Source organism: Mesoplodon bidens, assembly GCF_964165515.1.
Source record: "Mesoplodon bidens genome assembly, chromosome: 1".
Lineage (NCBI taxonomy): Eukaryota > Metazoa > Chordata > Mammalia > Artiodactyla > Ziphiidae > Mesoplodon > Mesoplodon bidens.
In genome coordinates, this window is record NC_138176.1 from 7,841,180 (window position 1) to 7,853,466 (window position 12,287).

Genomic DNA, 12,287 nt, shown 5'->3' on the forward strand with positions numbered 1-12,287 from the left:
CTGCCCCAGAGTGTGAGCTTCACAAGGCGAAGGACCTTTGTCACTCTCGCTCCTTGCCGAATACCCAGTGCCTGACCCCGGGACCTAGTGCGTGGCAGGTGCTCAGGGGACATTTTGGAGCGAGTGAATGCGGGTTCCTGTAGCCCAGCTTCTCAGCTCGTCATCGTTCAGTCCCTTCTCTGCTGCTCAAGTTCACGGCGGAGGGGGTGCAGGTATGAGTTGCTCTGTTTTCTGTGGTTGGTGGGTGTTTTCCCGCTGAAATTAAAGCACTCGTGTAGAGTAGCTCTGACCAAAAAGCAACGGCTCTCGGGGTGAGGGCCTCCTGGAGGGCCAAAGGGAGGCTCCCTCTGGCTCCAGCTGTGCTGTTTGCCTCAGTTGCCGCCGCTGAACTTGGTTCCATCCGGGGGTGGGCCTGCCTGGGCTTGGTCGTGGAGCTGGGTTCAGTGCCCGTGGGCCCGTGGTCAGCTGAGCCGGTCTTCAAAGAGACAGGGCCTGAGCCCTCGCCAGGAGGAGCGCGGCCTCCCAGCCCCAGCCGGGGAAGGAAAACTCATCTTCTCGGAAAAAAAAAAGGAGAGCAAGCCAAGGGAAGCAAATGGCCATTGAAGGGGGCTCGGTGGCTTCACAGGTCGGGGTCTGGCCTTTCATCCCACACCCCTCCCCTTCTTGGAAAGTCATCGCCTTCTGTGTTCCTTCTCTTCTTCCCTCCCCTGGACTCCCGGATGGGCAGGCCAGCTGTGGGCAGCAGCCACCTTTGGAGAGCGGCCTTCTCCTGGGTCAGCTGGTGGGTGCATCACAGGTTGTCAGCACGTTACAGGTCTGGCCTGGTTCTGCTCTCACGGTGCAGGTGGAAGCACAGTGAAGGCAAGCGGGAGGATGGGAGCGTAGTCTGTGTGGGGCCTGCAGAGTTGCCATCACCCCTGCCTCTCCTGGAGCCTCTCCCAACCTGCGGAGGGGTGGGGACACGTCCATCTCTACCTGCTATGCAGGCAGGAAACACAGAGCCCAGGGGACGGAGGGCCCAGGTCACACAGCTGGCAGGCAGGGTGCCAGGACGCAGGCTTCAAGTCCAGGCCCTGTTCACCCACCAAGGCCCTCACGCCCGCCCCTGCCCGGCTCCTGAGGCTGTGGTCCTGGAATCCGCTAGGCCCTGGGGAGAGGCACGGCTGTAAACAACCAAAGAAAGACCCTAAATAAGACCAGCCTAGTGATGACATCCACAGAATGTAAGATAAACTGATTAGAATTTGCTCTGAGCAGCCAGCAAGGTTGAGAGGAAGATGGGGGTTTTGCTTCAGCTTCCTAAACGGGTAACATCATCCTCATGTAAATACCATCAAGATAATAACAGGAAAGATGGAAAAGCTTTTCTCTTTTGTTTTCTAATCAGACTGAGAAGATAACAGAAGTTGGGGGTTCAGATTAAAAAAGAAATCATGAATCACCACAGGCCGCTTTGGAATTAGGGAAGTGAGAGGCCCCGCAGTGAGGACAGAGCCCAAAACTGCAGGTGAAGGTCCCCTGGGGGCCTGGGAACACTGGGAGAGGCGAGGCTTGGCCCCCCTGGGCCCTGGCCGCCCCTCCCCGCCTGCTGAAGGTCCCCCGGCATGGTTCTCTCCTCCTTTCCCTAACAGCTAAATGCTGGTGACGACGTGACTGCCCCTACTCCCGAGAGAGGTGGGCAGACGGAAAGGGGACTGACAAGCACTCGGTATCGCCTTCCCCCGGGGGGGACGCGGGTGGGGTGGGGGAGTGCAGTGACTCGGTTCCCCTTTCCCCCACTCCGCGCCGCCGCCTTCCTTTCCCCTGTGAGCAGCTCTTCCTCTGAGTGTGCTAACATTAGCTGCTGCCGCTGGAAGGCCGCCCGGACAGCTGACCTCGGGGCTGCGTTCCCCCAGCTCTGTCCCGCCCGCCCACGCCCCGGCCAAGGGCCTGTTCTCCCTCCTCCCCGGCCGGCCGGGCCCAGCCTCCTCGCCCCTGCGAGCCTCCCAGCCTCTCTCCAGTCTGGAGACCAGCGGGAGCTGGGGTGCCCCGCTCCCGGGAGGCCGGGGGGTGGAGGCCGGAGCGAGGCTCCAGGCCGCCTCACTTTGCTCAGCCTCAAGGTATTTCCGGCCACAGCAGACACCCGTTTTGGGAGCAGGTCCTTCCTTCCCTGCTTGTCAGATTAGGACGCCGAGGCTAAGTGACTTGCCCGGCAGAAGAGTTCAGTGACTACGTCCGGCCTGGCACCCAGCTGCCTGGGCACCCAGGGTCTTCATCCTCCCGCTCCCCCGGAGTCGGCATTGGGCCCGACGGCCCCAGCCGGGGTCCCTGGCCGGCATCCAGAAGCGCACAGAGCCCGAGGCAGTTCGCTGCCTCTCCCCGCCCACCCCCCCCCCCGCATCCCCGCCGAGCAGGGGCACCAGGGCCCGCCCTGCCGTGGCCAACCCTGCAGCCTGGGGAGCCGGGCTGCCTGCCCTGTCTCCATCGGCACCTTCGAGGGCCTCCACCTAAGGGCGCCTCTCCCTCCTCAGCTTCTCTTCCTTCTCGGGCCTGGCTCCGCCTCCTGCGTCCTCCTGCCAAGGTCTCACCCTGTTCCCTTCCAGGGGCTGAGGTGCCCCACTTGTTCCCCTCAAGTGCGTGAGCGTGGGGCTGCTCTGCGTGGCCCTGTGGTTCTCTGTAGCACTGCATCAGGAGAAGGAAAAGTGACGTGATTGCTTTAGTCAGTAGTCTACAGAAGAAAGTTATGAAGAAGCATGATTATGGCCAGAGATGAGCTCGGCTGTTTTCTGTCTGAGCTAGTTCCTCATTAAATAATGACCTGAATTGTGTCTTTATTTAAGTCAGGGTTTCTTGCGTTACATAGTCAGACAGATGGCCCCTGGAGCCTCAATTTGATTTCCAGCTTTTGCCTTTCCTATGGAAGATCTGATTCCAAAACGTTCTCTGGTGATCCAAGGAGTCTCCCAGACACCAGGCTCTGCCCTGGGGGAGGCTCAGGAACCGAGGCTTTGGAGTAGGAGAAGTACCCCGGGGAGCCATGCTTATTGTTCTGCTGCACTGCAGACCCCAGCCAGGGCTTGGGCGTGCACTTGTGTGCGAATGCTGAGTGTCTTGTGAAACCTCAGATGGTGAGAGTTTCCCCTGAGGCCTGTTGGCCTCACCACATCGTCCGTCCACGTAGTGATTGGCTCATCCTGCCCACTGAGAGTGCGGAGGGCTCAAAGGGTCAGGGAGGCTGCTGGCTGCAGAATGGCACGAACCAGTGGGAATAGAGCAGCCCTGGACAACGTGGTGCCCAGTGGGAACCTCGCTGTTGGGCCCAGGGAAACTGGCCAGCAGTCAGAGTGTGCCTGGGGCCTAACACCCTGGGGAGCTGTTGACTACGTGATGTTCTGGCCTGCTCACAGCCAGCCCAGCTCATGGACGGGACTCAGAAAGCAAGATGGGGGCCTGATCCCATCTTTTTTTTTTTTCTTTATCCCAACAGGAGGCAGGAAGCCCCAGGGGGCAGTAGTTAGCTCATGACCTTATGTTTGACCTTAAAATTGCTGCTGTTCTATCCGTCAGCATTTCTCCATAATTATTTTGATGGGATTTGTCTACACACACAGACCAGTGTGAATTGAGCGTCATGAAGAGAATGAAGGAAAAGAAAGAGGAAAAAGCTGCCTTTCAGGCGGGCTGGGAGGGTGGGGGGAACTACACTGCACTTTACATAGTCTGGCAGGTTTTCTTATGTCTTTTTAGTTAAGCAGGTTTAACTTATAAATCATATTTCCTCCTGGCACTAGAAGCCTCTGCCCAAACATCACTTTGAGCAGTTGCATGATACTCCTTCAAGTAGCTGAGCCACGGCCTACTTCACCATTAGCCTCGTGAAGTCCGGCATGGAATTGGCCAGGGTTCCTCAGTTGTAAGCAGCTGAGACTGTCTCCCACTGATTTGCACCAGAAGAGAATTCCCTGGAGCGATTGAGAGAAATGTGGGAGAGGAGTTGGTGAATGAAGCCCCGGAAAGGGCCGGGACAGGGTAGCCGGAAGGACGGTGGAGGCGGGGGCTTGTGGCAGGCTCGGGGCCTCCCCGCGGGGTGAGCCAGCCCACACCCCCCGGTCCAGGAGTCGGAGCCCCAGAGCAGGAGCGTCTGGTGGGCCACACCCACCCCGTGCCAGGGGGATAGAGGCGCAGTCCCGCCAAGCCACTGTCCGGTGAGGGAGAGGAGGATTCCCAGTGCAAAACTGGGGTGCTGCCGGCAGAAGACGGGGGTGCACCACCAGGCCGTGCGCGTTCACACGCTCAACGAGGGGAGCAGGCGTGGGGCTTATCCAAGCCGGGGGACACGGAGGAAGTGTTCCTTCGAGTTGTAAGATCTCCGTGCGAGGGTGGCCCGTCCGCGTGCGCCCCTGGGTGCAGAGTCAGAGGCCGTGTGGCGAGCCCCGGGCGGCCCGGGGCTCGACCCCAACGTTGTCTGGTGCCCTCCCGCCTTCTCCGCTGAGTTTTGACGGCACGAGCCCAGAGGTTTGGGGAGGCAGCAGATCGTGTCCAGTGAAAATGCTTTTCTGTCGGCCCTGCGTTCGCCAGGCGTGTGGCGGCCAGAGCAAGACAAGCTCGGGCTGGCAGGTGGGCATAGCGGTCGGTCAACAGAGTCACATGGCGCCTGCTCTGTGCCGGGAATATCGGGGACAGGACAGCAGCCTCGAGAAGCTTGATTCTGGGGCGGGTGGAGCATGAGCAGAGAAACAGACGCACTGATGCACACAGGGAAAGCGTTACACAAGGCCACGTGGAGAAAAGCGCGGGTGGGGAGGCCAGCTTTCGGCCGGGATGGTCGGGGAAGGCCGCCAAGGAGGCCACGTGACAGGAACCGGCCGCAGAGCGAAAACCCTGAGGCGGCAGCGAGCTAGGCCGGTCCCGAGCTGCGTGAGTGAGGCCGGGATGGACGGAGGTTTGGCTCTGGTGGGCTGCGGGCAGGGGGGCGCGGCCGGTTTCATCCCGGTTGCTGTGGGGAATGGTTGGAGGGTTGTGAGCAGAGCAGCCACGTGGCCTGGTCCCCCTGGGTCTGTGTGGAGGATGGAGGATGGAGGACGGGCCGGGGCGCAGGGTGGGGACCAGGTCGTGGGTTCGTTTGGTCCGTCGGTGGAGGCTCGAACCGGGCGGCGTGGGGTGTGAGAAGCAGTCGTTGCCGAGCGTGTGTTCTCCAGCCTGGCGAGCGCGTCTGCGGCAAACACAGGTCCTCGCTAAGTGAATGAATGAGTGCGTGAGTGAGGGCGGGGGAGCCCTGTGTGCTGGCCCGGTGGCTCCCGTCCCCGGGCACAGACCCGCCCCCCCGTCATCTCTGGCACCCACTCACCGGCCCCCATTCCTGGGAGGGCTCCCAGCTGCCCCTCTGTCTGGAGCACGGCGGCTTGGGGGGGAGGAGGGGCCGCTGAGTGGTGCCCCCCGACCGTCAGCGGTCAGTTTGCTTCCCGCCGTGTCTGTAAACCCAGGCCTTCCTCGGTGGCCCCAGTGCAGCGACACGCGGCCCCTGTGTCTCGCGCCCTCCTGCTCACCCTGGCTCGGTCCTGGTTTGGGCGTCTGTGGGCCCCCAGCCTGGGGGGCTCCCCTTGCCACCAGGCGTGGCGGTGGGGTGGGGAGGGGCAGGGTCTGTGCTTCTCGGGGGGTGTCTGCTTTGTGCTGGGGCTCCTGCAGCGTCGGGGCCGCCTCCCTCAAACAGCGGGGCCTGTGGCACCAGCCAGGCCCAGCTTCTCTCTCTCCGAACCTTCTCTGGGCCGTGGGGCCTGTCTGGCTTCCGCAGGTGACGCTGCCCGGAGGCAGGGCTCTGAGTGTCTGTCACCTGCTCTCCCTTCAATGACTTTGGTGTGAGCTGGGAGGGAGGCAGAGGCAGCCGTCTCTAACTTTTTCCGGATATTTCCCCGGGTGGACTCCAGGAGGGGGACCTATCCTGAACACACAAGGGTTGTTTTAAACCCAAGAGGGGGGTCTGGAGGAGGGCGGCCCTGCCCGCCTTCCCCCACATCGGGCCCGTTAAGTTTCTTCTGGTCCTTTAGAAGCAGCTCTGTTTGCCGCCCGGAAGCCAGCCCTGACCTCCAGCACCCACGGCCTGGCCCATCTCCCTCCAGTCCCACTCTCTGTAGCTCAGGGGTCTGTGTGACTGTGGCGTCTGTGACGTGTGAGCTTCCTTAGGGCTGAGGCGGGCGTCCTTCACCTCCGTGTTCCAGACTGGTCGGGACGGACCCTTGATAACCTGATGGATGAATGCATTGCTGACCGAGGGCAAAGGTCCCTGACTCGGGCAGCTGAGGACAGGGGTGGGGCAGCTGCTGCCAGACACTGGCTACCTTCCTACCTGGGTGGGCCGGGTGTTCCTGATCGGCACCCCGTCCTCCTTCCAGGCCTGAAAGAGCCAGGGCCTGGCTCTCTGCCCACTTCTTGGACTGGTAGCCTTGCGCGTCCCTGTCACTTGGGGCTCCTCTCAGAAGCTAGAGCCCTCTGTGACCTCTGACCCCTCTGGAGCTGAGAGCTTCTTTCACCATCGCACGCTCAACCCCGGCACAGCCTGCACGTAACGAATTACCGGTACATATTTGCTGAATGAGTGGAGGCAGGCAGGAAGGCAGGAATGAGTGAGATCCTTCTTCCTGGGGCCCCGATGGGCATAGATGGTGTCCTCCTCATCAGAGGTCAGAACAGGCCTCTTGACCTGGGCCTCGGCCAGCACGAGGAACCCCTGGAATGTTCCACGCTCGGGTTACTGTGTAGCCGTGGAGCAAGTACCTGGGCTTGGGGTTCTTCTAGGCCTCACTGGCTTTTCACCCAATGATCATAGTGGTGGGCTGAGGCTAGGTGCGGGGTTAGGGGGCAGATACACAGTGTTTACAGTAGACAGGGACACCACTGTGGAAATGCGGTGCCGAGGAGCTCCAAAGCCGTAGCTGTGTGTTGAGACCAAACATAACCTTTGAGTTTCTGTTTCAGTTCGTCAGGATGCCTCGGGGGGCCTCCTGGCTGCACAGCAGCCTGCAGGGCCAGGGCCACACTCCTGAGCTTTACCCGTTGCTCCTTCACAGAGACGGAAGAGGTGTTCTCCTTGTGTCTCGAAGGGAGGGCTCTGGAGGTGGCCTCTGACCTTCACTCAAGGTTCTTCCCGCCACCACGGGCAGGAAGAGGTCCCCTGTCCTCCTAGCCTGGGTTGTGGGGAGGCCTGCCTCCAGCTCAGCTGGGCGAACTGTTCACGTCACAGCCCCTTCTGTACCCTCCTCCGTATCACTCACGTGGAAAAATCCCCTAGTGTCAGAAGTCACGGGGCTCTCTTGTGTGTTTTTAAAGCCCATTAACTTGATGGACTCCATAACTCACCGAAGGCTCCGGACAAAGAGCCCAGACCTCATTATGGGCAGATGTCTCTTTTAATACTTTTTTTCTCCTTGCCCTAATCTGAGGTTACCCCTTTAATTGTGACTTTAGCAAGGGATCAGTGCAGGGTCATGTGCAAACGTGCTTCTTATGACTTGAAGAGTGATAGCTTTTCTGGTTGTTTTCAGCACACGCCAAAGAAGATGAGTCAAGGACCGACACTTTTCTCTTGTGGAATTATGGGTGAGTAACCAAGGTGGCTGTGGACGGTCAGTCCTTCTCTAGCCCTTCCACCAGGGCCTGAGTCCTCCAGGTGAGACGCTCAAAGCACTTGCGGGACACAGGCACAGGGAGCAGCCGTGGGGACTCTCTTCCGTGTGTTTGAACTGTTCCCGTCTCAGCGGTGCTGGAGTGGTGCAGGGGCTGCTGCGGCTGACTGAGGGGCCGGGCGCTGGTGTGTGGCTTACGAATCTAATCTCCAGCAGTGATACTGAGAGTTTCTGTCTGATTGTTAAAGGAATCATGTTCATTTTATTTTAATTCAGAAAACGCACCATAGTGTAACGTATAAAATAAAAATCACAGCCCCAATACACAGTTACAACTACTGTTAATATTTTGGTGTAGTTTATGTCCATTGCATTTTTTATATAGCCAAGTCCATGACGAACATGCGATTGTACAAAATTATTTACAAAATTATTTTTCCGCTTTCTTCGCTTAGTAATAATTACCATCGTTTCCCCGCAGCGCTAAAATTGCCCATTCCATGCATTTTAATGAGGCTCTGGTATTGCATTGTGTGGATGATTCAAAGTGTATTTAACGAGGTAACTGTTTCTTGGTAGTTGGGTAGAAGGACCGTTCTGTTTTCTGTTTAACAGTGACTCAGGGTCTGAATCTTGCTCTGCCTTCTGGATTATTCCTTAGGATCGTTCCCAGGTATGGAGTGGAGTGGCTGGAGAGCGGGAACATTTTCATTTTTAAGGCCGTTGCGTCATATTTCTGACATGCTTTCCAGAAAGGTTGCCTGGGTACCCTGTTCCCACGGGAGTGTTAATTACCCTTTGTATAAGGGGGCCAAAAAGAGGACTGTATTGACCGTATTGATTTCTCTCTGCTCCGGTTGATCGGTTGATCGGGCAGTTTCTCCTTGCGCGCTGTCCCCTGGACTCCTGCCCCCTGCGGAGACACCTCGCCAGATGAGTTTCTGTAAACCAGGCTTCCACGATGGGTCCTCTCTTTCCGGTTTCAAGTTTGTCTCCGCAGGACTATGTAAAGTCTCTGTTGCCTTTTGTCTCGGCGCTTTGCCTCTGGGCACGGCGTTTTCTTCTTTAGACTCAGTTCCCTTAGGTGGGCGATGGGGGTGGTGCTGGGGGTGTCCCAGTGAGCATGGTGCTGTGCCACGCGCCTCACATGCAGGACCTCCTGGGGGGCAGGCAGGGGCGCCCACTCACATCTGGGGAAACTGAGACCTCCTGAGGTGGGTAGAGTTGGACCCGGAGCGGGTGAGGATTGTTTTCTTCTCACTCACAAGCCACAGCTCTGTGGGAGAGCCCCGGGCGGCCCTCTTGGTGCTGCCGCCCAGAGGAAGTGGAAACAGGGAGCTCACCTGGCCTTGGTTTACCCGTGTGACACACTTCTGAGGCCTGTCCCCACATGGGGCTTGACTGAACACCTCGGTGGTGGTTAACAGCTTTTGACAAACCCTCAGCGACCCGTCCACGTGGCCCAGAAGGCTGCCTCATTGCCTGCTTCCTGGTCAGACTCACAGTTGAGCTGTGGTTGGGCTGCCTTCCTCTGTCACGTCCAGGAAGGAGAGAGGGGCTCCTGGGCACACGAACCCCTGAGCCCAGCCAGGAGGTCAGCTCTGAATTGGGCCAGGCTAGTGACCTGGACTGTGGAGATGTTGGTCTTTATTTCAGGGCCGTGTCGTGTGTCGGGCTTCCTTGGCCTTTGCTCCAAGTGCATCAGAATAAGTTGGAGCTCCTGTGGGTTCGTGATGGTGGTGTTGGCACTCACACAGTCACTCTGAACTATTTACCTTTTCTAAGCCTCAGTTTCCTCATCTGTAAAATGGCTGTTAGGACAGCACTTGCCTTGTGGGCGCGCCTCGAGCACTCTGAGACGTTTGTAAGGAGGTTGGCACAGCGTGAGCTCCATACACAATAGGTGGAGAAGAGGGCTGAGGCCTAAAGTGAGAATCCTGCTCCTGCAGGGGGCCTCCATGCCCAAAGGGACCACCTTGGTCTCCTTGGGGAGGGGGTGTGAGTGAGACTCGCCCTTGGGGGGGAAGATGCTCAGGCCCAGGGACCAAGGCAGAGGCGTGTGGGGAGAGGCCTTTTCCCAGATTCCCAGCAGAGTTGGTCTGAGCCCGCAGAGCCCAGAGGCCTGCTTTTCACCGGGTGGGGGGTGGGCCCTCTCTCTGGCCAGGGTTTCCAGAACGGCCTGTGCCGCTGCTCCTCCAGGCTCTTGTTTGCCGGGTGGCTCTTCAGGAAGGGCTCTGCAGTGCTCCCCTCGCCCTCGGGCTCTTCCCTTCCATGGGGTCTGTCCCCCTCCTGCTCTGCTGGCTGGCACTAGGGCACTGCCAGGCAGTGGAGGGGCAGTGGGACAGCCACTCTGTGAGGTCTGCGCAGTTACCCCCACCCTCTCCTCGGTTTCCCTCTCTCCCACATGCTCATCTTTCTGTTCTCAGCCCCTTCTTGGTTCGGGAGACCCTGACCCACCTGACAGCATGCACTACCAGGGCTTTTAGAAAAGTTCACCACAGTTCGTTTCAGTGGCTTGTTCTGGTAGGTAGGTATTGAATACCTACTCTGTGTCAGGCGCTTGGGGCGGGGATAGAGCGAGTCAGCCCCTGCCCTCATGGGGGTTTCTATCTGGCGGAGGAGGAAGGCCAGGGAGCAGTGGATTCCCGTGGGTTAGGCCGACTTCCACGATCCGCGCCTGAAGCGGGCCCTCGGCACTGTAGGCGCGTAGCGCATCTTCCTGAGCCTCACTTTCCTCGTCCTGCACGTGGCAGGTGTTTGTGGGATTTAAAGAGACAGTGGCACCCGGGAGGTGCCGGCTCAGCCCCTCCCACCTCCATCCCTTTCCTGCACTTGCTGAGGCGGGGATGTCAGCAGTCCAAGGCCTTCCAGGCTGTGTGCTCGTGGAGACTCTGGTGGCTGCTCCAGCCCAGTGAACCCGGGACTCAAGGTGTGGCCTCGCCCTGTGACCTGAGTGGCAGTGAGACTTCATCCTAGCTGTGCCTGCTTTTCCGTAGCAGGGAAGAGGACACCCAGTGGGTCCAGCCAGACTTTTCCAGAGGGTTCTGGGCCCTTCCTGGGATGGACAATGCTCAGCAAAGAGAACACATCATAGCACTGGGACTTCCCTGGTGGCGCAGTGGTTAAGAATCCGCCGGCCAGTGCAGGGGACACGGGTTCGTGCCCTGGTCTGGGAAGATCCCACATGCCATGGAGCAGCTAGGCCCGTGCCCCACAGCTACTGAGCCTGTGCTCTAGAGCCTGCGAGCCACAAGTACTGAGTCCACGCGCCACAACTACCGAAGCCTGTGCACTCAAGGGCCCACGTGCAGCAACTACTGAGCCCATGAGCCACAACTACTGAGTCCGTGCGCCTAGAACCCATGCTCTGCAACAAGAGAAGCCACTGCAATGAGAAGCCTGCGTACTGCAAAGAAGAATAGCCCCTGCTTGCTGTAACTAGAGAAAGCCCGTGAACAGCAATGAAGACCCAATGCAGCCTCCAAAAAAAAAAAAAAAAAAAAAATTAGTATTATAATCACTAAAACCCCCTGCCTGTCTCCTGAAGAAAAAGGACTCACATTCTGGCCCTGATCAGTGGAATTCTCCCTTGAGAGCTGGGGACAGCTTGGCCCTGTGACTCGGCACATTTCCCTCCTAAGCCCCCACGCAAGGGTCCTAGCTGGACACCAGGATGAGTTAGAGTTTCATAAATGTTCTTAAGAAAAACCAGGCAAGTGTCTTCGGGTAGGGAGTGCCTGTTTGCTTCCTCTTAAAAAGCCACCCTTGCAAGTAGCTCAGCCTCCTCTGCACCCACTGAGATGAAATGCTTTACTAATATAATCGGCGCTCACAACAGTGTTTGGTTTTGAAGTACTTCATGCTCAGTTACTGTGAGCTGGATTACAGGCCCCTCCCCACCTTTGTCTCCCCCTCCCCCCGCCGCCCCGTGCCCCAAGTTTGGGGACTTGATACAAAGAAGTGGTTTTGTTCTTTTCCAGAGTGGGGCTGTGGGGGGACAAAGGCAGCGTGAAGTGTGGATGAGAGAAGCAGGGCAGAGTGGAGCCAGGCCACCGGCAGGCCGGGGCTGGGCGCCCATCATCAGGCTGCCCGCCTAGCCTGGTTACCGCAGGGCCCCTTCTAGCAGAGACAGTGCTGTGCCTCTTGGTTTCTTTTCTCACCTCCCAGACCGTCCTCAGCACACCTGTGCTGAACTGGAATTTCCTCTGCAACCAGCTTCTCTGGGGAAGAGCCATGTCTGCCCGGTTATTGCGTTCTTGACACAGGAAACCTTGGTCAGGTGGCAGTTTCATGGGTGTGGCCCGCCCACTGGTTAGCTGGCCTGAGAGGTGACCCAGCCCCCATTCCTGGCCATGATTTCTAGTGGGTGTGGACAGGGGCCTGGCTGCTCCCTAGAGGACCTTTCTGTGCTGGGGAAGGCGGGGGCTGCCCGGGCAGCCTCAGCGCGCAGCTCCCTCCCTCCCTCCGGCTCCTCTAGCATTTGCCGTGGGAGATGCTTCTTCACGCTAACCCAGGGTCACACGGGTACTAGTTGAATCTCTTGTGGTGAAACAGGGCAAGTGGTGGGGGGTGAGAGGGGCCTCCACTCACCACGCTCGCCTTGGCTAATTGCACCCCTTGAATGAGTTCCGTGTTGCAGGGACACTGGACACTACACACTCCTCCTCCTCGCTCAGGCCAGGAGGAGAC

The 12,287-nt window shown here is 58.7% G+C and overlaps 1 protein-coding gene across 2 annotated transcripts in view; it reads left to right on the forward strand.

Annotated features, from left to right (window-relative positions):
• Positions 1-12,287, forward strand: part of FAM53B (family with sequence similarity 53 member B) — a 144,433-nt gene that overhangs the window by 68,759 nt on the left and 63,387 nt on the right. For both annotated transcript variants that reach the window (XM_081248064.1, XM_081248063.1), the window contains exon 3: positions 7,518-7,572. In XM_081248064.1, coding sequence (XP_081104190.1) covers positions 7,518-7,572 — 55 coding nt within the window. The remainder of the gene's footprint in view (positions 1-7,517; positions 7,573-12,287) is intronic.